This window comes from Montipora capricornis, chromosome 7 (assembly GCF_036669925.1).
Source record: "Montipora capricornis isolate CH-2021 chromosome 7, ASM3666992v2, whole genome shotgun sequence".
NCBI classification, from domain to species: Eukaryota; Metazoa; Cnidaria; class Anthozoa; order Scleractinia; family Acroporidae; genus Montipora; species Montipora capricornis.
In genome coordinates this window covers 24098561-24126060 of record NC_090889.1, presented here as the reverse complement: position 1 = coordinate 24126060, position 27500 = coordinate 24098561, and the positions used below count along the sequence as shown (strand labels likewise).

The following is a 27500-nucleotide window of genomic DNA, read 5'->3' as shown; positions in this document are numbered from 1 at the left end:
TTTTAATAAGTGCGGCATTGGGAACGAGAACTTGAAACAGCTTTACAAAACTAAAAATAGATTTTTTAAAAAATCATATGATAGGGCATGGGGATTCGTCCTCTTACCTTATCGGCTCTTGGCAAGACCCATTAGCTTAGAGATCAAAAGCATTGCTTATAAAAATAAGTTATTAAGGACGGTGCCTTCTATTGTTATTGCGCATACGTTCTGCTCATCTCCAGATACTCGGATTTCCTATCGGTGATGCTCACTAATGCAGGGATATTTTTGCGCGGTTTAAAACTATGCAGAGAAGTAGATCTTAGTAAGTACTCTTAGTATCCAAAAAGAAAATTGGGGGTAACGATGCATTCTTTAGAGATAATTGAGCTTTATACAAATATTGCTCATGAATTATCTTTGAAAAATGCGTGGTTACCCCCAATTTTCTTTTTGGGGTACACTTGGGAAGATCTACCTTTCCTGCATAATCATAATCGGGGCAAAAATACCTTTGAAATAGTAGGCACCGTCCTTAATTTGCTATCTTGCCATCTAAAACCTTCGCGTATAAACCTTTTTTTTGTTCAGGGCTAATCATCGACTACAGAGCTAATTGCGTGATCTGTTTATTGGCGCCTAGTTTGATGTGCAGAGAGATGACAACTACTAGGATTTGGAGTAAATATGCCACCAGCGTGACGGTTTATTAAATGATAAGCATTGAATATACAGAAAGTGTAACTTGTTAGATCTCAAACATCAAAGGTGGGGAAAAACTCGCCTAAACATCATTACGAAATAACCCAAAAAACAGCCGGGATGGAGTACCGGGGAAGGCGGAGGGAAAATTGAGTCCAAGACTGACGTTGTTCATGCGTTGCTATCTGAACCAACAATGAATCACAAAGCATTGATTGCATGATTTGAGCCTGCGAGGAATTCTAACTATTTTCCTACCTCCATCCCAGATGCAGATAAGACGAACAACCAGGAAATTAGCCTTTCGCAAAAATGTCATAAGCCATTAGCTTAATGGGTGTTTTCTTTCTTTTTAATTTTTGTGTGTTTTATTTTTCTTTTAAATTTCAAAAGGTTCCACACAACAGCTCGCCGTTTCATCCTGTAAGTCTCTTTCTCAAGCTATGCATCCTAGCGGAGTTTACTGGGTCGATATAGATGGTGGATCCCATGACAACGCTTTCAGGGTTTACTGCGAAATGGACACAGACGGAGGAGGCTGGACACTAGTATGGAGTTACACCTTTACTCAGTACCAGTCTTTTATTTCCCCAAGTAACGCGGTCACGCCCAGACCAAATTGGCCGACAAACGCCTCTTATAAAGTCGATGTAGAAGTATCGACCAGTCCACCAATCAACGAAGAAGACTACAATGCGTGAATTTTTCGCTTTGGAAGCAATTTGGTCGAGAAGTTCTGCTCAAAGGCAACATAATAAGCTGGTATATTTGCTCTCCCCCGGCGACGGTAGCTTCGTCGATTGGAAGGATGGAAGCATTACTTGTAAAAGTTGTTAAGCATATATTTGAAGATCGTTGCGAGGAGGTTGAGCTTCCGGGAAAATTTGCGAGAGCCGAAAACTACTGTGGGCCAAGGATTAGGGGATCCTCGCTTAATTTTTATTTTGATGGTTGTGAAAATGATGACCACCCTAATCACAACCCATGCACTGTACCGAAAAAGCTTTCACCTCCAACAGATGTAAAAATCCACATGGGAACATTTTGGTTCGCTGAAGTTTGCTGTGTCCTCTTAGACCCTTTCTTTGTTTGTAATTATCTATGGAAAATGAAAACCAATAAAAGTTGCCGAGGAACTACAGTAGGTCATCTGTCTCACAGAGCATTGTACCATTTAATATCATATTGTTGCATTCGAGGCACGTGACATTAACAAGCCCTTCTGACCAGTGGGACATTGGTTTCCCCCAGGAACTCTTGTAGTTCAATGGGTGGAGCACGCGCATGCGTGTCCATTACACACACAAACTGAGTCGGGTCGTCTCTTGCTGTTGACGATCGTATCGTAAGGCTTGAAGGCTGCGCAAACGGAAGACGAGTTGCTTGAAGGAGGACTAGCTAACATAATCTAGACGGATCGTGACGATCCGAACAGGTCGTGACAACTCGTCAGAGAAAAGAAAAGTCGATTCGTCTTTTTAAAAGACAGGTCGTGGTCAACACTAAGTTAATTCAGGAAGAAAGTTATGTACGCTTCGGGCGGAGGAAGTATTAAGAAGTATTGAATTTGAAACTTAAGGCACCTTTGTGAGCTCAAATATGGTGTGGATCGTTTTTATATTACGTTGAACTTGAAATTTCTGTGCATTCATGTCATAATATGCATTCTCTACCTGACGTTTTCCATTCCAGCGCTATTTAAGCGTCTTCCTTGCCTTTCTTCCTCACCCATTTCCCAAAAAATCTTTTGATCATGAATTATTCATCAGCCGTAAAGTACATTGCATGTGTGCAGTAAATTATGAAAGTGGTCGCGCTTTGTTTACAGTTGACAACGCAGGCGACTTCTCTTCTTTGGTACAAAGAGAGTAAGGTGAGAAATTTGTCATATATATTATATAGAATGTGTGTGAACTCGATTTAAAAAATTTTTTGCCTTCTCTTCTCTATTTAAAAGTTTTGACTTCTTTCTTTCCGCAGATGATTCCCATGATATTTTTCGTCACACTATTGTTAACCCGCTCAACGACAAAGACAGAGGGACAATTGACACAGCAGGGCATTTTCTTTGAAGTCACTGAAGATCACTGTTGTTTGCATGATGAAGACATCTGGAGTGGGGAAGTGGAATCCTTGTGCTATGTTCACAAATGTGTGCTTGGAGAGAGGCTTGTAAAAGCGCTGTCTATATGATAAAACAAGGAACTTGTTCCCTTATTGGCAAAAGTCAAACCGAAAATCCTGATTTGTTTCATGGGATGAAAGGCTGCGTTTATTTACGGAAAAGGTAGGCTTGCACTTTTTTTTTCATAAACGCGTTGAACATCTCGACAAATTTCTTTTGAATGATTTAAGCTGCAAAAATGAGTACCAAAAAATTTCTTAACTGGCCGCTCGAGAAAATGAAAACATTTAGTACTTGATATGGCCATGAGTAGGACGAAGATAAGTGCTAACTTTAGAAAACAAGGCTGATGTTTGAAGTTTTCAGATAAAAGTGAGAGTATTGACAGTAGCCTGTTTTGGCAAATCGTTCCTTCCTATTTCTATTGTTTATCGTGTTTTATGAGAACCCCGAAGTTTGGCGCGCACATGTAAAATGAGCTACAGTGATGTAAAACAGTTTGAAGCCGTGAATTCAGGTGCAAAATTGAAATTTAGCAAGTTTTTAGGAATAAATGGACCCGGAAGATACTTCAGGAAATAGCATCTCGCATGTAAAATGTTTCTGTATGATAACTGACCTTGTCAAAATTTCGTTAAAATAAAAGTGCAAATTTAGCTCATGTTACCAGTTAATTTCGTTTGTTGTATGCTTTGTTGCCAAGACGGGATGAGACAAAAAAAGAGAATTAACTTTGTCAAACTTTTTGGAAATGATTTTGAGTAAATGAAAAAATTAGGAAACTGACCATGAGCCAACTTATTTCTGATATTTTTTTGCAAAATCAAACAGTTAATAAAAAGTCGAATTGACGTAAAAAATGATGAATATCTAAATTAAGTGAGGTTGCCAAATAAAGCAACAGGATCGATTAGTCGAGTCAGGCAAAACCAAACATTCAATTTCAACTAGAGGACAGATCCAATAGTTGCAAGATTAAAGTTGAAGCGCGAGACGTCATCTTCCAAAAGCTATTCTCCCAACTGTGCGATCACGAGTTTTCAGTGACACGCAACCTCCCTACATTTGAAAATGTATTTAAATCATCCTAAACCAGTCACTTCTTATGAAAATATAGCTCGCCGTTTTCTTAAAACATCGCAGGCGGAGACTCTGTTTTGCAGTTTCTTTGCTTTACATATAACATTACGACGTGGTGATTGGTTGAAAAAAATTCACCTCTTCCTCAACCAGTCTAGACTGGTCTAGACTGGTGACAAACTTGATTGATTGATTTTCTGTGTGAATAATTTAGTTATACTTTATTGAAAAGCATTTTACTTATCGTCTTAGGTTTCAGTTGAGTTAAAAAGTCATTCCAGTTTTTAAACATTAGTTGACTGGCCAGAAATCAAGTTATTTTCAAAGACTGTGATTGGGTTTATTAAGACGAAGTTACGAAAGACATTTAACCTGTTCATATTGTTAAGTGAGTTATTAAGCCATGTTATTAAGTGAACGCGTGGAGCTTATTGTGCTTGACAGCATTCCTCTAAGTTTGAATGCATTTTAGGTTTGCGCATGTTTCATGTCTTACATGTACTTACTATGTCCATGCCGGCCACGGAACTTCCTCGCTTTCTGTCGCTAACAAGCTACGAATTAGCTATGATAACATTGTACACAGGATTGTTCGTTTGCGGCGTTTTCCGCAGACGCTATGCTCATCTCTCTTATCTCTCCATTGTTTAGTGACGTTGGCCTTTATTTCTTAATCATCATGCACCCCTCAAAACCTATTACTTACATTGCTCCACTTCAAACAGAATCTCTCTGCAATGCAACGTATTCCTCTTTATAGCACAAGGATATCAAATCCTTAAGTCGACTTACAAGAGATTCTCTGAGACAGAGCCTCGGTACAATTAACCCCTTGGCTCGATATAAGTACGGGTGATCAAATGGTGCGAGTGAAATTAGGGAATAACCTGACGAGCGTTTTGTCCAATATCAAATAATTTCTCGCCCAATGGCTTGGGAAATTATTTGATTTTGGACAAAACGCAAGCGAAATTATCCCCTTATTTCGCGAGTATACCATTTGATTAGCTATTTAATAGCGTAATTTGTGACAAATTACGTTCATAAGACGCTATTTTGGCAATGCAGGAAAAGTTGCCATGGCAACATTATAACTTCACATGTGAAATTATAAATTAACGTTGAAGCCTTAATCTAATGGAGCTTCCGCTTTTAGATCAATTTTTGCAGTAATGCTGTTTACATACTCTGAAACAGGTGAACGAGATTACAGGGCTATTAAGAGAAAGAAATTTGCCCTTTCAAAAAAAAAAAAAGAGAGAGAAATTTCCCCCTTCGAAAGCTTTGTTACTTCTCCAGTATGAGAAATCACATGGCCGAGTGAAGTTTACGTGGAAGTTTTATTTTGCTTCCTTAGCCTCTTTTTTAATGATGTTTTCTCGTGATGTGTTTATCTGAGCCATTTGCAAGACCTCACACGATTGATTTGCCTAAAAAGACAGTCCAATAAAAGATAAGAGAAAGTAAACTTAGCCTTAAAATAATTCAGGGTGTGGCCTGTGAAGAACCACTGCGTGGTATAATTATGTATTGAAGAGAAGCATATAATCCAGCCGGGAAGAACTTTTGTAAGCATTAATTCATCTTGTATAGAACCGGGTGCAAGGCGTAGTTTACAATGAAGGATAAAAATTCTTTGAACATTTTGCGGCATGCAGATGGGTCTATGTCACTCCCCTGTCACTGTCTGTCCGCAAATGATCCCCATTTTGGACCGCAAATTATCCCGACAAAAAAGTAAGGAATGGCGTGGAGGGTGGAATGGTCTGGATAGAGAATTAATGTGAAGAGCGCTTATTTTTACCAAAATCACTATCAATCATTGCTCACAACAGGTTTCTGCGTCATTATAGTTTTCCAGAGAGACTGTTGTTAATTCATCTTTTATAGGGATGGGTACAAGATGCATTTTACAATGGAGGGTAAAATTCTTGGGACATTTTGCGACACTAAGATCAATCTATGTCACCTTCCCCACCCCTTCCCCCAAAAATTGTTGAATTTTCCTCGCCTAACGAACCCAAACTACCTGTATAATAATCTGTTTGCTTTTAACAACATTGTAGGAAGGTGAAGAGGTGGGGCCGTGAGAGACGCACCAGATATGGGATGTATTGCCTAAATTATATGTCGCAATCACAGGGGCTGGAAAACTGTCGTAATCAGCCATCGCCTTCAAGAGACCATGGCCCTGCTGAGAATTACTGAGATGAGGCAGGTAAAATAATAATAAATGAGTTTATTAACCCAAGTTGTCGCAAAAATGTACAAGCTCCGTAAGCTGGTTGCAACAAACATCAACAACTGAAATATACACACATAGATATCGATCAATAGATATTACACACATATTAGATACTTGTTGGTGATAAAGTTATTCAATCGGATTTTTCTCCGACAAAACTGACAAGCGAATAAACTCTATTAAATGTAGATGACACGGAGAATTGCATGCTGTAAAGTTATTTTCAAAAGATTTTCCGTGTATCGTTAAAAAGTACCGGAGACCCGAAAGTCTTAGAGCACTATTGTTTCTCGTGTCTGGAAATACTATCCCATATTCTTAGCCAAGTGAAGGCCAAAAGACTATTTTCGAATGAAAATATTGCCGTGTGGATCTGGTACATTTTTTAATTGGTTGTCACTTTTCTGTCCGCAGGGATCATGGGTAGGCCAGCGACTTGTTGTATTACCATCGAAATAATAATAGGCGGTAACTCCTCTCCCAATTTTTTAAGACCGCCAGTTGTCATAGGTTTTGACGAATTGGAAGGCGCTTGGGTTTCGTTACACCTGTCTGTCACGCGTTTGATGATTTGACAGCTTACACTTCCGGCCTTCAAATCCAACAAAATTTCCACTTCCCGGATGACAAACCAACCAGTTGTTGATGTTACTCTTTATCAGCACCTGCTTGCCAAGTTGTTTCCACAGCGAGAAGTTTACGGCGTTGTAATCGGTTTCGCTTAGTGGAGGCGTTGTCGAGATTGGAACACTGGTTTGCGGACTAACGGTTCGCCAGTTTGGGCTCGGTGTAACTGCGTTTGACCTATCCTTGAAATTCGCGTAGTTGGTGAAGGTGTAACTCCAAACCAGAGTCCAGCCTCCTCCCTCGGTTTCCATGTCGCAGTAAGCTCTGAATGCGTTGTCCTGGGATCCACCGTCAGGATCAATCCAATAAACACCCGGAATTAAAGTGTACTGATTGCAGGACCTGGCACGAGGAAACTGCCGACGATCGTGTTGTTCCTGTAATGTTATAAATGTTATTTTCCTATTGATATTTGCAGACACTGAGATAAGAACTTAACAAAACTAAAGAGGTAGAACGCGTTAGGGTTTCTATAAGTACAGTAATGGCAAACGTCTCTTGCATGATGACACTTAAAAAAAACTGCCGACGATCGTGTTTTTCTTGTAATGTTATAAATGTTGAAGCGGTTTTCAGTTGAGTGTCGAAAGTAATTAGCGAATTGCTTTGGTTTTGCATTACTTCACTCAGTGATTGGCTTAAAGTTCTCGCGCCACTTTTTCAACCAATTAGAAGTGAAGAGGCTCGAGCGTGTACATTTTCCCGTGCTTTGTGTCGGCTACGTGTAATTACTTCGAGTTTTGATTGGTTTACTGGATTGTCTCCGTCCTTTTTGATTGCCGAAGTAATTACTTTGGTTTTGGTTTTACGACATTCACTTGAAACTTTTCCCATCGATTTTGCCGGAGTCACAAAGATAAGCCCCATTACACGAGCAATTTTTCCTTGACAAGGAAAAATTGCTCGTGTAGATGGGGAATAGTGGACAAATTTTCTTTGTCAAGGAAAATCTGGCGTGCTAGCTTTCCCTTGACAAGGAAAAATTGTCAAGTCAGAAATTTGCTCGTGTAGACGGGCAACAAGGAAAATGTGACAAGGATATTACTTGTCAAGTGCACTTGTCAAGGTAAACTTGTCATATTTTCATTTACACTACCAAGGAAAACTTGTCAAGGAAAAACTTGTCAAGGAAAACGTGCTAGTGTGTACAGTCGGCAAGTTTTCCTTGACAAGTGGACTTGTCAAGGAAAAATTGCTCGTGTAAATGAGGCTATAAGAACTTATACCGTTTGACTTCCAGGAGAGACCAATATGTAAATTCTCCTCACAATTTTAAACACTTTCTGGTTTTGAGAATGAAGATTATTATCAGTTAAGGGATATTTTGATATAACACCAAATTCTCATGACTTGCAAAGGAAGAAATATATAACACTAGTTAGGAAAATAAACTTCCAGATCACGGGAGTGAAAGGGTTGACAGAGAATTTTTTTTGTTAAGTAACAAAACTCTGGAGTTAGAACACGTTAGGGATTCTAAAAGAAGAGTAAAATCAAGTCTCTTCCGTGATGACATTCAAGGGCCAGTCAAATCACTTACTGGATTCACAAATTGTCTACTGAAAAGTGTTGCTCACGAAACACAAATCTTGTAGCCCGCGCAACAAGGACTTCGGTATCTCGACGCATTGGCCGCGCGAAAACTGGGGCGAACGACGGAATTTTTTGTGCTTCACCCCATAGTTTGCGAGGGTAGAACTTCGTTCCTAAACCCCTTTCTTTTCCATAAAATCTCTCGGAAACGCTAATTTACTTGTAAACGAATTAAAACAAGAACAAGACAGTAAACAAAGAGCCATAAAAGATCCAGATCATCAAGTGAACTGAGTGAACAAGGAACCGACGCAAACAGCGGAGCTTGTGAGGGGGGAGGATAGTTTTGCTTTTCTCTGATTGGCGGAGAATGAACACGTGACACGACATTTAGAGCCAATCGCCGAGCTTAGCAATGCAAAACCAAGTTTATTTGAAAAATTGAGATACAAATGCATCCTTTGTAATTATTCTTTACTTAAAACGTTTCATATGATTCAACTTACATCATCAGAAGTGACAGTTAACCGTGAAGTTAAATGATATTTGCAAGATAAGTAACTAATCAATTATAAAGAAAAACAGATGTAATAAAGATGAAAAGGGTATACTAGTAAATAACCAGCTTTTGAAGATGTACGTTGAAAGTAACATAGAGTTTCAAAGGATGCTTGGCTGTCGTTCCTTCTGAAGCTAAGATGGTCATAGAAAAAGAAAATTACCTGGCAGTGGTGGCATCTTTTCAAAAATTTCAACCTGCGAATGAAAATTGACGTTAATCTGATAAATTCTAAACATTCTCTATAACAAAGAATTGATGACCGATATGGAGTTGAATATAAGATGTGAATATAAGATAATTTCCGAGCCACCACTTTTTTCGATCATTGAAGGGAATAATTATTTTCGTCTATACCACACTAGCTGAATGAAGATCGGATCAAAAACGTACTTATTGCTAAAGAGGTGCAAATTCTTACCTAAGAATGTTTTAGAAGCATTTTATCTTACTGTAATTCTACCGACTGTCACCTATGGGTTACCTTTGTGGGGATGCTGTAGTAATAAGGAACTGTTTAATTCAGTAGAAAAGCTACACAGTACAGCTGCGAAGATAATTTTTAATTTAGGATCAGACACCCCGCATACAGAGGCCTTAAAGATAGCGAACTGGCATCCACTCTGCTACAAATATAAGATTGCATTAGTAAAACTGATGCACAAGGCTCACTGGGAAAATCTGCCTTTGCCATTATGTGACAATATAATCTGTAGACGAACATCGAAATATCCGTCTAGGACACCGGACTCAGTCTGTGTACCTCGCTTCAACTCAAAATTTGTCCATTTTTCGATTAGATATAGAGGTGCGGCTCTATGGAATAACACCTTGGCCAACGATCATTCAATTGTAAACGCGAGTTGTAAAACTTTGTCAACCAAGTTGAAAGATAATGCAAGTTTCTTAAATTTTAATTTTTATGCTACGTCAATTTCTACTACAGATTTTAGTGACCATGATTATGTATACTTCTAATTGACATGTATCTTACATATACAATCGTAATTGCCATTTAGTTTTAGCTCTCTTACACCATAGGGATTTTCAGTTTAGGCGTATAATAGTATGTAATTTAAGGGAATCTTATCTTATTTGTAAACACACGACCCCATAAGCTTATAGCTTTAAACATTATCGTGTTTAAATAAAGGTATATCTATCTATCTATCTATCTATCTATCGAAATGATTTAGACTAAGGGAAGCCAAAAGGCTCCTTCATCTTCAAATCTGGTTCGCGTATTTTGAAGGTCCCGAAACTTTTCGGGCGTTTTTCGGGCCAGTCTCATGATCACAATTCCCTCCGTATCTTGAGACTGTCGAGGTTTTAAGTCGTACAACCATTTTGTTTTTTGTTATCTCAAAAATGTGTTGAAAGACCAATTGCCCAAAACAAGTGGGGATGGAAATTTCAAAAACGGCTTTTTGGCCAGAAAAGTTTATCCCTTCGTAATCATCCCACTTTCTCCGTATTAAGCAATAAGAACCAGTGAAAGCACTTCAGTTACACTTTTTTGGAAATTACCAAAAAAAAATCCTACACAGCAAAAGTAGAGGGAAAAAAGCATCCACAGCGGACCAAGGGGAAAAATCGAGCAAACCTTTCTAATCGTAGGATCCTGTTAGACCAAATGAAAGACTAATCTGTATTTTTTGTCATTTAATTTCAACAGACAAAAATGCTGTGTAATTATTTGTATAATAATTCACCTCTTTGTCAGGGTCCCAAAGGGGGGTCCCTGGAGCCCTGGATTTTTTTGCTGTGGGGCCCGGAGCCCGATCATTTCTCCGCCTGGAGCCCTGATCCGGAGCCTTAAAGTAGCTGCTAAGGAGCCCTGGAGCCCCGATTTTTTGGCCTTAGAGCCCTGGAGCCCCGCTTTTTTAGGCCCGGAGCCCTGGAGCCCTGGAACCCTAAACCCCTTTGGGACCCTGCTTTGTGTTTCATATCATAAATATCATAAATACGTGTTTCCATCTCTGTACTAAAATATGACTTTCAGCTATTTTCAACATATCTGATATCTATCAATTATAAAATAAACAACAACCATAAATGGTGTTCATAGCCCTGAATAAATACACCTATAAAGGACAAATGGTAGAGTGGTTGTACTTATAGAGGATATTATATGGCCACTTGGGGATACGAATTTTATCTTCTCGTGCTGAAAATATCTCTCACGAGTGAGCGAAGCGAACAGGTGAGAGATACTTTCAGCACGAGAAGATAAAATTCGTATCCACAAGTGGCCATGTAATATCCTCCATAAGTGAAAGTGTCTGTTGAAAGTGCATAAGTGCAAATAGTATATCATACCGCTCTCAGTGAAACATTATGAGGCTGTAATTTCTCAGGTGTATTTTACATTCATTTACAGAAATTGACGTACTAAATTTGTGAAATGTAATTGAAATTAGACAATAAACTTTTATGTCAATACATATCATATTTTTTTCCAGATAATTATGTCCTAAGCGGAGGCTACCTTCTATAGTGGAAATCATTGAAGAGGGCGGGGGAGCTGGTTCCACTAAGATGGTTTATGGGAGAGGCACCAGCCAGGAAGCGGTTTAAGACTGGGGGGCACACCCTACACAACATGGCTTTATGCTGTCTAGCTGCATTTATGTCAAGGCCTTGTTACTTGTTACTTGTTACTGTAGAGGGTGGGAAGTAAAAGGCTAGTTGTTTTCTTTAGATCACAATTGCGTTTCAAATACCGGTAAGATATCAATACTGATTTCCTGGCATTGAAATTCAGCTGAATAGAATTTTTCATTTATTTTTGTAACCCAACATGTAACACTGAATAGCGGCTAAATGCAAGTTCTATCGGCCTGGAGAGAAAGCAGTGCTTGAGGTACACGTATAGGCATACCTCATGAAATGCCCATTTTGGGAGATACTTTAATATACGTGACAGGAGCTCATCAAGAGGAGCCTCTATCTCCTCTAATTGCTTGAGTCAACCCTTTCCCGGGTAAATTTATTTTTAGGAACAGGTTTTTCCCGCGAAAAGTATCATAATTCCCTTGACGCTGAGATAGCTCTGTTTTGATTGGCTTTTACAACAGTGGGCGTGCTGAATGTCCCAAGGGAGATTGGCTTTTACAACAGTGAGCGTGCTGAATCTCCCAAGGGAGGTGTTCTATAAATAAATCTTCTCGGGAAAGGGTTGACTCCGAGGCCAAGTATGGGAGATAGAGGCTCCTCTTGATGAGCTCCTGACGTGAAGACTGAAAACCGATGGAAAAAAAATTCGTGGACAACCCCTTAAGGTGCCAAAAAATGGATAGTCATTAATAGACCATTTTACAGTTGTGGCTAAGTTACCCGGCTTAAGAATGGAAGCGAGGCTGCCGGTGACCCCGCTTTGATACAAACCTTCGTGCTTTTGTAATGTTAATTCAGACTAATTAGAATTACAACAACACAATTTACATGATAAAAGCAGTGAGGACTCTATCAATACAAGGACACCGGCAGCCTCGCAGCCATTCATAGGCTAGGTCGCTGAGCAAACAACTGTAAAATGGACTATTGAGAATTAGACCCTTCGCCCTCAAGGGCCACGGGTCAATAGCTTCGCGTCACGGGCTATTAACGCGTGGCCCTTGAGGGCGAAGGGTCTAATTCTTAACTATTACTTGGAACTCAGGATGATGGAGGACTCGAGCCTTTTAAAAATTGAAAAACAGGTGCTTAATAATTTTGACTTGAGGCTTAATAAAGACTTTGTTTAAAGTGGTCAATACACTTAATCTTACAACTAGTTTCCAGGTACGCCAATGTAAAATCGTAAAAAGTATAAAATAGTATACATAGCATAAAATACAATCCCGTTGTGTGGTATTTATCTAAAGTCTGTGAAGTCGTATTGCGGCTTGGGTAGCGAAGTCCATGGATGTAATGATTTAGTGATCTTCGTTAAACAATATTTAACAGGCCAGCCTTAATTATGGACTTCTTTTCGAGCTAGTTAGAAAAAATGATGGCGACATATGAAAAGAATGAGTTCTGCTCTCTTTATCATGGGACGTAATTGACAACCTTTCGAAGATTACTAAACCTTCATCTGATATTTACCTACCTTTCCCAAATGGCCAAAACCTGATCGTAGTGCGCTAAAAAGTGAGCACTTTTTTCCTTCTTTGGAGAAACTCCCACTTTTACATTCGTCTCGCCTGGTGCACATTTGCGAACAGGTTAGCATGGACCTGGCGTGTCCATCCCAAAGGATATTTCGATCTCGCAAAGGCAGTCGATTTTCATTGATTTTGAAGAACACGCCGTGATTATTTAATTTTGCCGGTGCTGTTATAAAGAACAGCACGACGTAGACTGTGTTGAGCATTTGAGGAAAGGAAGGCGTCAATAATATCTCTGATGAATTAACTGGAAATGGCCCGAGAAAATGCTCAAAACAGGATCGGTTTGATCAACAACATATATGCAAGAAATTAAAACCACCACTGCCTTTTGAAATTAAAGAAAAACTGATTCAAAACATCGCATTGTAACGCTGATGAACTTATGAAAGTTTACTTTTCTTAAAATAAAAATTTCCGTTGTTTAAGTCTTGATATTTGACATGTCAGTCATTTTTATGTGAATAAAAAGAATCGTATTAAACTAAGCAGATTATTATTATTTTTTTCGTCTCCCTCTGTTTTCTCCACCGGATACTTTAATTCATCAAGTTGAAAGGATTGACATCTGATACATTATATTAAAAGAAGAAGACTCGGATAAAAAATATGATTTAAGAACCTGCCGGTAATCACTTAGGTGCCAGAGTATACACCTGTCATCTGGTTTGACAAAGGACAAAAAACGTTCAATTTCACATGACATATTACTTTGCGAGAGAAGGGTTCTAGTGTGGTTCGCGATGGGTGCCATTTGTGATTCAGTTCAGTTCAGTTTTTATTTAGCCGCAATACATTACCAAGTTTAATATAAAAAAAGAAATTATCACATGGCAAGGGAGCCCAGAAGAAACCATGGGGCTTATAGGACCTGGCCCCCTCGTTACATAAAAGAATACAAATCAGCAAGAGCTTACATGGATTGATGGACTAAAGAGACTGCTTAATTAAATTACCTTTACACATAACACGATATTTTCCTTATTTTACTGGTCTGAGTTTCTTGCTTTTTCGTCTTTTCTCCTTGTAAAATCCGGTTTTCTTCTACTATAATAAAACAACCGCATTTAAGGTCCATTTAAGCCTCTTTGATTTCATTTTTTTTTTCATTATAGTTGAACTGTTGTGGTTGGCTGTACAAACTTCGAACTTTAATAAAGTGAGGATTTCTTGTTTATTCTTTTCCAAGTGGAAAAAATGATCAGAAGTCATTAGTTCAACCAACAAAATTACAATACAAGTTTCCTCTCCTGTTTTATTTTTAGAAGAAGCATATTACTCTTTCTTCAGCAATTCTGCCTTAAAATTTTGTCGAATATGAACTCTCTGATACAAGACCTCACATAGCCGCTTCGGTTAGGTTTAATTAATTATATATTTTCTTTCCATTGCAAAATTATAAGGTGGTTGCCAATCCTTTTCTTTAGGTGATAAATAAGTAATGCCATTTGCTAGACGCCTTCCTTGTAGCTTTTAAATTAATCATTAATTAATTCGTTTTAAAAGAAAAAACTTGCAGAGTTCTCTCACTAATGCAAAGACCTTAAGCTTCCAAATTTCTTAAACTTCCAGCACAAGGAGGGAATTCTTTAACGAGAGAAGATCCGTGAGTTTTCAAAAAGAACGCAAGCATCCTAAAAAACTCTTATATCAAACATGTTTAATTGAAATACGTATAAATGCATATGCATAATTTAATTTAAAGTCCATGAAGTCTCTCTTATAAAAGGAATCAATTGAGACTTGCAGGATAGCAATAAAATAAAGGCTAACAAAGAAGTGTATTTATTAAGCATAAAATATTTAAAATGTTTTCTTGGATTAGTTTTCTTTTTTGCACAGTATTTCCCGTATTTTTGTTTTGTTGCTTTTTTTCTTTCTTATACGAATATAATTTTCTCTTTCTCTTGTTTTCCTCTTCTTTGCTTAAACATTTTCATCGGTCTTTACCTGGTCTTTATATGGTTTTTATGGCGTTTTTATGACGTTAAAAGGGTTTTTAGAGCCTGAAAAGTTATTGGCCTGAATTTGGAAAAAGCAGGTCCCAACAATCTAATTAAAATTTTAATAGATTAATTTAGAAACTTCTATAGACGTTCATTTCTCTCAGTTTCGTAAATTTACATGCAAATGAGGAGCCGACCATACATCGCTAAATCTGAAGAATTCGTCTTGAATTTAAAAGGACAATCATGTTATCAAATGTAAAATAAAAATTACACGCTTCCAAATTACTATTCCATTAAAAAAACTTTGGTTTTCTCTAAAAGGAGGAACCTTCTTTTCAATCATTTACAACAATCTAGTGTTGTTTTTGGTTATCAGACAGTTGGTAATTTTTCGCCAAGAATGATCTGGCAAACCCCCTGCTATGGGTTATAAAGCGTTAGTTGAACCTCTTTCGTTCGGAAAATCCACTATATAAATGCTGCATTCATTCATTGATGATTATTCAAAAGTTGAAGACACGAAGCAAATGCATGCAGTATGTACACTTATATGTAGGTCTTGCAATAATTGATGAACTAAACAAGGATAAACTGAAATATGATTCGACATATTAAGGTACGACAAGCACCAAATGGTTCTTTTGATTAATTTCTCTTTCTTGACGCAGGATATATGCCGTTCGACTCAGGCTAGGGTTGCCTACGCAATGGTGAGAGCAATCTCTTACAAAGGCGTCTTTGCCCTTGGCTTGATTCTCGGAATTGGCGTGATATGTTTCTACTCTGCTGTGCCTGGGGATGTTTATCTCCGGGTTCTCCGGTTTTCTCTCTCTGAAAAAGATTATTAATTGTAGCATATGATTTGATTTGTGTTAAATACTTAATCTTTACAATTGCAGGGCGAATCAATACCGGTTTCCACACGTTTACGGAAATCGGTCAGAAACACGGGCAAGCTAAATTAGGAGTTTTGATTGGTTTACTGGATTGTCTCATTCAGCCATTCGATGAGGGCCAGTCTCGTGCCTCTCAAGTTGCCTCCTTCATGCCCAAAATGAATTCTGGGTAATTCTGCCATTCCGTGACAAGGGAAGTCCCCCGATTCTCATTTCATAGAGTTTTTATCATGTCGGGCCAGCCAGTCTTACCAGGAAAATACAGCACTGATTGAAGTTTTAAGCTTTCAAAACTTGCCCAATTACCAAATTGTACCGGTAGGTCCTGGGATTCGTCCACAGAAAGGCCAGAGACACAACTTCACTCGTGAACTTCCATACCGGTAAAGCGGTATCCAATTGAGTGTTGAAAATAATTAGCAAATTGCTTTGGTTTTGCTTCACTCAGTGATTGGTTCAAATTTAGTTCTCGAGCCACTTTTTCAACCAATCAGAAGTGAAACCAAAACCAATCGTGGCTCGCGCATGCACATTTTCCCGCGATTTGTGTCCACTACGTGTAATTACTTCGAGTTTTGATTGGTTTACTGAATTGTCTCCGTCCTTTTTGATTGGCCGAAGTTATTACTTTGGTTTTGGTTTTACGACACTTGATTGAAACTCGCCGCGGCTCTAATTGGTAATTGGTAATTGGTATTAGTATTGGTATTGGTAATTGGTATTGGTATCAAAGCCAAAGTAATTACTTTGGCCAATCAGTAAGTTTTGGCCAAGTAATTACAAGTAGCCGACAGCTAATTACTTTCGACACCTATTGAAAACCGCTCTATTGTTATTGGTATTAGTATTGGTATTGATATTGGTATTTGTATTGGAATTTGGAATTGGGAATTGGGAATCAATAATTGGTAACTGGTGTTGGTATTGGTAAACAAGACTGAAACAGCACTAACAACTTTGTTAGTGCTGCGATATAATTCCAATGAGTTGAAGCGATCTAAAATGACTATGAAGGACTAGAAAGATAAGGCAGATGGGCTTTGGATAATATTTATCGCTTGTTTGGTTTTCTTTATCAACAGAAATTGTGCACTGAAATATGTATCTTGATGCTGGTCGCGCCAACCAAAACCGCAGAGTGTGAAGGACAACAAGCCGAGTTCCAAATCTACGAGAATTCTGTTCTGTTTGATCCAAATCCCATCTCTGTGCAGCCTGCAGGCTCTATCATACTTTGCGCTTCTCTTTGCACCAGAGAAAAGCGTTGCAAAAGTGCTAACTTTAAATCAGAAGACGAGACTTGCTCCTTGCTCGACAAGACAAGGAATACGCATGCGCACCTTCTACAGCAGCAGTGGGAACAAGTTCGTCCTGTTTACTTAGAAAAGGTATCAAAAACAAAGTGAAAGACATTTCTTCTGATCCTCCTCTGTGCATTGTCTGAAAATCCGCTTAGTTGAATTTTCGTTTGTGAAACCATTGTAAACTGAACCACCAAATACTGAACTTCTTAAGCCTAAGTATCATATACTAAATTTTTTACTTTTTTATTATACTTTTATACAGGTACATTCCGACTTAGGTAAGTCAAAAGTAATAGATGAAGTTTCAAAAATAGCATTCTCAAAATAAAGCGCAGAGGAGCAATTTTAAAATCAACGTTTAACGTGTTTGCAAATCATCCGGATCCCTTATATATCGGTTCCTTCAATGATATTTTTCGAAATCTAACTTTAGCTACGCAGCTATTTATAGAAGTACCTGATTTGCCAATTGTAGTCAATGACGTAATAAAATTTTTAATAAGTGCGGCATTGGGAACGAGAACTTGAAACAGCTTTACAAAACGAAAAATAGATTTTTTAGCAGGGCATAGGGGGCATGGGGATTCGTCCTCTTACCTTATCGTCTCTTGGCAAGACCCATTAGCTTAGAGATCAAAAGCATTGCTTATAAAAATAAGTTATTAAGGACGGTGCCTTCTATTGTTATTGCGCATACGTTCTGCTCATCTCCAGATACTCGGATTTCCTATCGGTGATGCTCACTAATGCAGGGATATTTTTGCGCGGTTTAAAACTATGCAGAGAAAGTAGATCTTAGTAAGTACTCATAGTATCCAAAAAGAAAATTGGGGGTAACGATGCATTCTTTAGAGATAATTGAGCTTTATACAAATATTGCTCATGAATTATCTTTGAAAAATGCGTGGTTACCCCCAATTTTCGTTTTGGATTTCAATAACACTTGGGAAGATCTACCTTTCCTGCATAATCATAAATCGGGGCAAAAATACCTTTGAATTAGTAGGCACCGTCCTTAATTTGCTATCTTGCCATCTAAAACCTTCGCGTATAAACCTTTTTTCTTTCTTTTTAATTTTTGTGTTTTATTTTTCTTTTGAATTTCAAAAGGTTCCACACAACAGCTCGCCGTTTCATCCTGTAAGTCTCTTTCTCAAGCTATGCATCCAAGCGGAGTTTACTGGGTCGATATAGATGGTGGATCCCATGACAACGCTTTCAGGGTTTACTGCGAAATGGACACAGAAGGAGGAGGCTGGACACTAGTATGGAGTTACACCTTTACTCAGTACCAGTCTTTTATTTCCCCAAGTAACGCGGTCACGCCCAGACCAAATTGGCCGACAAACACCTCTTATAAAGTCGATGTAGAAGTATCGACCAGTCCACCAATCAACGAAGAAGACTACAATGCGTTGAATTTTTCGCTTTGGAAGCAATTTGGTCGAGAAGTTCTGCTCAAAGGCAACATAATAAGCTGGTATATTTGCTCTCCCGGCGACGGAAGCTTCGTCGATTGGAAGGATGGAAGCATTACTTGTAAAGTTGTTAAGCATATATTTGAAGATCGTTGCAAGGAGGTTGAGCTTCCGGGAAAATTTGCGAGAGCCGAAAACTACTGTGGGCCAAGGATTAGGGGACCCTCGCTTAATTTTTATTTTGATGGTTGTGAAAATGATGACCACCCTAATCACAACCCATGCACTGTACCGGAAAAGCTTTCACCTCCAACAGATGTAAAAAATCCACATGGGAACATTTTGGTTCGCTGAAGTTTGCTGTGTCCTCTTAGACCCTTTCTTTGTTTGTAATTATCTATGGAAAATGAAAACCAATAAAAGTTGCCGAGGAACTACAGTAGGTCATCTGTCTCACAGAGCATTGTACCATTTAATATCATATTGTTGCATTCGAGGCACGTGACATTAACAAGCCCGCTGACCAGTGGGACATTGGTTTCCCCCAGGAACTCTTGTAGTTCAATGGGTGGAGCACGCGCATGCGTGTCCATTACACACAAACTGAGTCGGGTCGTCTCTTGCTGTTGACGATCGTATCGTAAGGCTTGAAGGCTGCGCAAACGGAAGACGAGTTGCTTGAAGGAGACTAGCTAACATAATCTAGACGGATCGTGACGATCCGAACAGGTCGTGACAACTCGTCAGAAGAAAAGTCGATTCGTCTTTTTAAAAGACAGGTCGTGGTCAACACTAAGTTAATTCAGGAAGAAAGTTATGTACGCTTCGGGCGGAGGAAGTTAAGAAGTATTGAATTTGAAACTTAAGGCACCTTTGTGAGCTCAAATATGGTGTGGATCGTTTTTATTACGTTGAACTTGAAATTTCTGTGCATTCATGTCATAATATGCATTCTCTACCTGACGTTTTCCATTCCAGCGCTATTTAAGCGTCTTCCTTGCCTTTCTTCCTCACCCATTTCCCAAAAAATCTTTTGATCATGAATTATTCATCAGCCGTAAAGTACATTGCATGTGTGCAGTAAATTATGAAAGTGGTCGCGCTTTGTTTACAGTTGACAACGCAGGCGACTTCTCTTCTTTGGTACAAAGAGAGTAAGGTGAGAAATTTGTCATATATATTATATAGAATGTGTGTGAACTCGATTTAAAATTTTTTGCCTTCTCTTCTCTATTTAAAAGTTTTGACTTCTTTCTTTCCGCAGATGATTCCCATGATATTTTTCGTCACACTATTGTTAACCCGCTCAACGACAAAGACAGAGGGACAATTGACACAGCAGGGCATTTTCTTTGAAGTCACTGAAGATCACTGTTGTTTGCATGATGAAGACATCTGGAGTGGGGAAGTGGAATCCTTGGTGCTATGTTCACAAATGTGTGCTTGGAGAGAGGCTTGTAAAAGCGCTGTCTATATGATAAAACAAGGAACTTGTTCCCTTATTGGCAAAAGTCAAACCGAAAATCCTGATTTGTTTCATGGGATGAAAGGCTGCGTTTATTTACGGAAAAGGTAGGCTTGCACTTTTTTTTCATAAACGCGTTGAACATCTCGACAAATTTCTTTTGAATGATTTAAGCTGCAAAAATGAGTACCAAAAAATTTCTTAACTGGCCGCTCGAGAAAATGAAAACATTTAGTACTTGATATGGCCATGAGTAGGACGAAGATAAGTGCTAACTTTAGAAAACAAGGCTGATGTTTGAAGTTTTCAGATAAAAGTGAGAGTATTGACAGTAGCCTGTTTTGGCAAATCGTTCCTTCCTATTTCTATTGCTTATCGTGTTTTATGAGAACCCGAAGTTTGGCGCGCACATGTAAAATGAGCTACAGTGATGTAAAACAGTTTGAAGCCGTGAATTCAGGTGCAAAATTGAAATTTAGCAAGTTTTTAGGAATAAATGGACCCGGAAGATACTTCAGGAAATAGCATCTCGCATGTAAAATGTTTTCTGTATGATAACTGACCTTGTCAAAATTTCGTTAAAATAAAAGTGCAAATTTAGCTCATGTTACCAGTTAATTTCGTTTGTTGTATGCTTTGTTGCCAAGACGAGATGAGACAAAAAAAGAGAATTAACTTTGTCAAACTTTTTGGAAATGATTTTGAGTAAATGAAAAAATTAGGAAACTGACCATGAGCCAACTTATTTCTGATATTTTTTTGCAAAATCAAACAGTTAATAAAAAGTCGAATTGACGTAAAAAATGATGAATATCTAAATTAAGTGAGGTTGCCAAATAAAGCAACAGGATCGATTAGTCGAGTCAGGCAAAACCAAACATTCAATTTCAACTAGAGGACAGATCCAATAGTTGCAAGATTAAAGTTGAAGCGCGAGACGTCATCTTCCAAAAGCTATTCTCCCAACTGTGCGATCACGAGTTTTCAGTGACACGCAACCTCCCTACATTTGAAAATGTATTTAAATCATCCTAAACCAGTCACTTCTTATGAAAATATAGCTCGCCGTTTTCTTAAAACATCGCAGGCGGAGACTCTGTTTTGCAGTTTCTTTGCTTTACATATAACATTACGACGTGGTGATTGGTTGAAAAAAATTCACCTCTTCCTCAACCAGTCTAGACTGGTCTAGACTGGTGACAAACTTGATTGATTGATTTTCTGTGTGAATAGTTTAGTTATACTTTATTGAAAAGCATTTTACTTATCGTCTTAGGTTTCAGTTGAGTTAAAAAGTCATTCCAGTTTTTAAACATTAGTTGACTGGCCAAGAAATCAAGTTATTTTCAAAGACTGTGATTGGGTTTATTAAGACGAAGTTACGAAAGACATTTAACCTGTTCATATTGTTAAGTGAGTTATTAAGCCATGTTATTGAGTGAACGTGGAGCTTATTGTGCTTGACAGCATTCCTCTAAGTTTGAATGCATTTTAGGTTTGCGCATGTTTCATGTCTTACATGTACTTACTATGTCCATGCCGGCCACGGAACTTCCTCGCTTTCTGTCGCTAACAAGCTACGAATTAGCTATGATAACATTGTACACAGGATTGTTCGTTTGCGGCGTTTTCCGCAGACGCTATGCTCATCTCTCTTATCTCTCCATTGTTTAGTGACGTTGGCCTTTATTTCTTAATCATCATGCACCCCTCAAAACCTATTACTTACATTGCTCCACTTCAAACAGAATCTCTCTGCAATGCAACGTATTCCTCTTTATAGCACAAGGATATCAAATCCTTAAGTCGACTTACAAGAGATTCTCTGAGACAGAGCCTCGGTACAATTAACCCTTGGCTCGATATAAGTACGGGTGATCAAATGGTGCGAGTGAAATTAGGGAATAACCTGACGAGCGTTTTGTCCAATATCAAATAATTTCTCGCCCAATGGCTTGGGAAATTATTTGATTTTGGACAAAACGCAAGCGAAATTATCCCCTTATTTCGCGAGTATACCATTTGATTAGCTATTTAATAGCGTAATTTGTGACAAATTACGTTCATAAGACGCTATTTTGGCAATGCAGGAAAAGTTGCCATGGCAACATTATAACTTCACATGTGAAATTATAAATTAACGTTGAAGCCTTAATCTAATGGAGCTTCCGCTTTTAGATCAATTTTTGCAGTAATGCTGTTTACATACTCTGAAACAGGTGAACGAGATTACAGGGCTATTAAGAGAAAGAAATTTGCCCTTTCAAAAAAAAAAAAAGAGAGAGAAATTTCCCCCTTCGAAAGCTTTGTTACTTCTCCAGTATGAGAAATCACATGGCCGAGTGAAGTTTACGTGGAAGTTTTATTTTGCTTCCTTAGCCTCTTTTTTAATGATGTTTTCTCGTGATGTGTTTATCTGAGCCATTTGCAAGACCTCACACGATTGATTTGCCTAAAAAGACAGTCCAATAAAGAATAAGAGAAAGTAAACTTAGCCTTAAAATAATTCAGGTGTGGCCTGTGAAGAACCACTGCGTGGTATAATTATGTATTGAAGAGAAGCATATAATCCAGCCGGGAAGAACTTTTGTAAGCATTAATTCATCTTGTATAGAACCGGGTGCAAGGCGTAGTTTACAATGAAGGATAAAAATTCTTTGAACATTTTGCGGCATGCAGATGGGTCTATGTCACTCCCCTGTCACTGTCTGTCCGCAAATGATCCCCATTTTGGACCGCAAATTATCCCGACAAAAAAGTAAGGAATGGCGTGGAGGGTGGAATGGTCTGGATAGAGAATTAATGTGAAGAGCGCTTATTTTTACCAAAATCACTATCAATCATTGCTTACAACAGGTTTCTGCGTCATTATAGTTTTCCAGAGAGACTGTTGTTAATTCATCTTTTATAGGAATGGGTACAAGATGCATTTTACAATGGAGGGTAAAATTCTTGGGACATTTTGCGACACTAAGATCAATCTATGTCACCTTCCCCACCCCTTCCCCCAAAAATTGTTGAATTTTCCTCGCCTAACGAACCCAAACTACCTGTATAATAATCTGTTTGCTTTTAACAACATTGTAGGAAGGTGAAGAGGTGGGGCCGTGAGACGCACCAGATATGGGATGTATTGCCTAAATTATATGTCGCAATCACAGGGGCTGGAAAACTGTCGTAATCAGCCATCGCCTTCAAGAGACCATGGCCCTGCTGAGAATTACTGAGATGAGGCAGGTAAAATAATAATAAATGAGTTTATTAACCCAAGTCGTCGCAAAAATGTACAAGCTCCGTAAGCTGGTTGCAACAAACATCAACAACTGAAATATACACAATAGATATCGATCAATAGATATTACACACATATTAGATACTTGTTGGTGATAAAGTTATTCAATCGGATTTTTCTCCGACAAAACTGACAAGCGAATAAACTCTATTAAATGTAGATGACACGGAGAATTGCATGCTGTAAAGTTATTTTCAAAAGATTTTCCGTGTATCGTTAAAAAGTACCGGAGACCCGAAAGTCTTAGAGCACTATTGTTTCTCGTGTCTGGAAATACTATCCCATATTCTTAGCCAAGTGAAGGCCAAAAGACTATTTTCGAATGAAAATATTGCCGTGTGGATCTGGTACATTTTTTAATTGGTTGTCACTTTTCTGTCCGCAGGGATCATGGGTAGGCCAGCGACTTGTTGTATTACCATCGAAATAATAATAGGCGGTAACTCCTCTCCCAATTTTTAAGACCGGCCAGTTGTCATAGGTTTTGACTTTGGAAGGCGCTTGGGTTTCGTTACACCTGTCTGTCACGCGTTTGATGATTTGACAGCTTACACTTCCGGCCTTCAAATCAACAAAATTTCCTTTTCCCGGATGACAAACCAACCAGTTGTTGATGTTACTCTTTATCAGGACCTGCTTGCCAAGTTGTTTCCACAGCGAGAAGTTTACGGCGTTGTAATCGGTTTCGCTTAGTGGGGGAGTTGTCGAGATTGGAACACTGGTTTGCGGACTTATGGTTCGCCAGTTTGGGCTCGGTGTAACTGCGTTTGACCTATCCTTGAAATTCGTGTAGTTGGTGAAGGTGTAACTCCAAACCAGAGTCCAGCCTCCTCCCTCGGTTTCCATGTCGCAGTAAGCTCTGAATGCGTTGTCCTGGAATCCACCGTCAGGATCAATCCAATAAACACCGGAATTAAAATGTACTGATTGCAGGACCTGGCACGAGGAAACTGCCGACGATCGTGTTGTTCCTGTAATGTTATAAATGTTACTTTCGTATTGATATTTGCAGACACTGAGATAAGAACTTAACAAAACTTACGAGGTAGAACGCGTTAGGGATTGTAGAAGTACAGTAATGGCAAACGTCTCTTGCATGATGACACTTAAAAAAAACTGCCGACGATCGTGTTGTTCCTGTAATGCTATAAATGTTGAAGAGGTTTTCAATTGAGTGTCGATAGTAGAGCGGTTTTCAAATGAGTGTCGTAAAACCAAAACCAAAGTAATTACTTTGGCCAATCAAAGAGGACGGAGACAATCCGTTAAACCAATCAAAACTCGAAGTAATTACACGTAGCCGACCCAAAGCGCGGGAAAATGTGCACGCGCGAGCCACGATTGGTTTTGGTTTCACTTCTGATTGGTTGAAGAAACGTCGCGAGAACTTTGAACCAATCACTGAGTGAAGTAATCATAAACCAAAGCAGTTCGCTAATTTTTTTCAACACTCAATTGAAAACCGCTCTAATTACTGGGTTGCCTCATGGCAAACCCAGTCGAGGTCTACGTTTAGTTTGTTTGTTTTCTTTTTACTGGGTTGCCTATGGGCAAACCCAGTCGAGGTCTTCGTTTAGTTTGTTTGTTTTCTTTTTTTTTTTCTTTCTTTTTTTTTTTTTTTTTTTCCGTGTCGGTAAAAGTCTTGCCTGTCACTCCCCTGGTAAGTGGTGTCTTTGTGTATAGAGCCTTCTGCGCGTATTTTCTTAGGATCGAGAGGGTAGTGGAACTGCGTAGATTTCTCAGGTGGACACAGTAGAATCATTAACTTAGCGTGCAATGGCGTCGAAAGTCATGCAACGCGAATGGCGTTTTAGTGGATCCTTAAACAAAATATACCCTTATGGAGCTCAATAATGGAAAGTCAGTTGGATAAACTAGGCATGAATCTCAAAAGCGACGAGTACTGGACTTCGACAACAATCTATCGCCCGTCGAGACGAAATCAAAGTGAGCAGTATTTACCTGAAGTACATGGTAATTTGACACAATTGAGTTTCTTGTCTTCACGCACGCAATGAAATAGGAAGAGGTTTTCGCCTCTAAGAGCAAATATGTTGTTTGTTTCAATAAAATTTTCTGCCTTTGTGAATTATAATATCATGTTGTGTATTGAATTTTCGAGCTTAAGGTTCAAATGTGATATGGGAGAAGTTTTTTAGTATTGCTCTGTAAGCAGGAAGGGTTCACAGGCCTGTTGGAAGCGTGCTTGAGTTTCAACAAAATGAGCCCCAAAATCAGTGAAAACTTGTGACGCAGATGAATAATAAAGTAGCTGCTATTTCCAAAATTATGGAATTACCTGGTGATAAATAACATCGTACGTGTCTTGGAGAGTAAATTTTGACTTTGCATAAACAAGAGTTGGGCGATTGTGATCTTTGTTTTGACTTCGCTCATTTCATTGTCAAACTTTATAACACTTGACAGAAAAAGAAACTTACAAAAACCCGGTATCTTGCCATCATTTGACACAGATGCTTCACTGTTTGGCGAGTAAACATGCCGCGGTAACTTAATCACGGCGCCCGCTGAATTCCGGCCATGTCACTTTCGATTTTGCAATTTACTTGAACGTAGCAAAAATCTCCCAAAATGTTTGGGGGGGGGGTGGGGGGACTCCCATATGAAACAGACGGGGATGCTCGTCGTCTCGCTTAGGGGTGAAAATTTTGGATTTTGGTCTCGCTTAGGGTGTTCCGGGCAAAGCGCCAATATTTTATGCCACCAAGGTCTCGTTTAGGGTTCGGCGAAGTAACACAGAATTACGCGAAGAGAAACAGAAGTCAAATTTCCTTTTAAATTTTCCTTTTAGATAAAAGCATTCGATGATCATGCTTTTTTATCATTAAAACTCATTGCGTGTCTCCCATCCTAACCCTAACCCCGCGAAACAGGGCTTGACTTCAGTGAAGTTTAGTATTACAAAGCTTTCAGATGCTCAGAGGGCACACTTGTGGTGAAAAGAAGTTGTGAGGGAACTTGAAAATTATCAACATGTCAGCCCAGAAGCCAATGTTTCTCACTTCCCTTTTATTTGTTATTCTTCAGAGACTGGAAGGCTGTATTTCAATACCACACAATTCAGTGCCTTCTGATTTTCTGTAGCACGTACCACAGGCAACGCAGTGTATGCTTCACAGAAGCATCTAGTTAGCGAATTGCTTTGGTTTTGCATTACTTCACTCAGTGATTGGTTTAAAGTTCTCGCGCCACTTTTTCAACCAATCAGAAGCGAAGAGGCTCGCGCGTGCACATTTTCACGCGCTTTGTGTCGGCTACGTGTATTTTTTTCGAGGTTTGATTGGTTTATTGTATTGTCTCCGTCCTTTTTGATTGGCCAAAGCAATTACTTTGGTTTTGGTTTTACCACACTCAATTGAAACTCAGTCTACTTTTCCCATCGATTTTGCGGGAGTCACAAAGATAAAAACTTAACCGTTTGAGATCAATATGTAAATTCTCCTCACAATTTTAAACACTTTCTGGTTTGAGAATGAAGATGATTATCAGTTAAGGGATATTTTGATATAACACCAAATTCTCATGACTTGCAAAGAAAGAAATATATGACACTATAGCTAGTTAGAATAATTAACTTCCAGATCAACGGAGTGAAAGGGTTGACAGAGAATTTTTTTGCCAAGTAACAAAACTCTGGAGTTAGAACACGTTAGGGATTCTAAAAGAAGAGTAAAATCAAGTCTCTTGCGTGATGACATTCAAGGGCCAGTCAAATCACTTACTCGATTCACAAATTGCATGTCTACTGCAAAGTGTTGCTCATGGAACACAAATCTTGTAGCCCGCGCAACACGGACTTCGGTATCTCGATGCTTTGGATGCGCGAAAACTGGAGCGAACGACGGAATTTTTTGTGCTTCACCCAATAGTTCGCGAGGCTAAAACATCGTTCCTAAACCCTTTCTTTTCCATAAAATTTCTCGGAATCGCTGATTTACTTGTAAACGAATTAAAACAAGAACAAGACAGTAAACAAAGAGCCATAAAAAATCCAGATCATCAAGTGAACCAATTGTAACCCAAAACTAATACAAGGAATCGACGCAAACAGCGGAGCTTGTGAGAGGGGAAGATGGTTTTGCTTTTCTCTGATTGGCGGAAAATTAACAGGTGACACGACATCAAGTACGAATCACCGAGCTTAGCAATGC

At 38.8% G+C, this 27500-nt stretch overlaps 3 protein-coding genes, 1 long non-coding RNA gene and 1 pseudogene across 4 annotated transcripts in view; 2 read left to right on the top strand and 3 right to left on the bottom strand.

Annotated features, from left to right (window-relative positions):
* LOC138057760 (uncharacterized) overlaps positions 1 to 13357 on the bottom strand; it is a 25291-nt gene extending 11934 nt beyond the window's left edge. Inside the window, exon 1 of the mRNA XM_068903693.1 lies at positions 12947 to 13357. Coding sequence (XP_068759794.1) covers positions 12947 to 13210 — 264 coding nt within the window. The 5' untranslated portion in view covers positions 13211 to 13357. The remainder of the gene's footprint in view (positions 1 to 12946) is intronic.
* Positions 6272 to 9032, bottom strand: LOC138057579 (uncharacterized; annotated as a pseudogene).
* A 2113-nt stretch (positions 13358 to 15470) lies between the features above and the next one.
* Positions 15471 to 18926, top strand: LOC138058223 (uncharacterized). Its single transcript, XM_068904121.1, has 4 exons — positions 15471 to 15569; positions 16932 to 17237; positions 17416 to 17431; positions 18264 to 18926. The coding sequence occupies exons 1-4, from the start codon at positions 15552 to 15554 to the stop codon at positions 18923 to 18925; spliced, it is 1002 nt and encodes a 333-aa protein (XP_068760222.1). The 5' UTR covers positions 15471 to 15551; the 3' UTR covers position 18926.
* Positions 18927 to 19217: 291 nt separating this feature from the next.
* LOC138056516 (uncharacterized) lies at positions 19218 to 23829 on the top strand. The gene is made up of 4 exons (XR_011133478.1): positions 19218 to 19730; positions 19836 to 20143; positions 23124 to 23273; positions 23714 to 23829. It is a non-coding gene; the product is annotated as an uncharacterized lncRNA (long non-coding RNA).
* The window catches only part of LOC138056515 (uncharacterized), an 8027-nt gene continuing 3812 nt past the window's right edge, over positions 23286 to 27500 (bottom strand). The window contains exon 3 of the mRNA XM_068902331.1: positions 23286 to 24299. Coding sequence (XP_068758432.1) covers positions 23641 to 24299 — 659 coding nt within the window. The 3' untranslated portion in view covers positions 23286 to 23640. The remainder of the gene's footprint in view (positions 24300 to 27500) is intronic.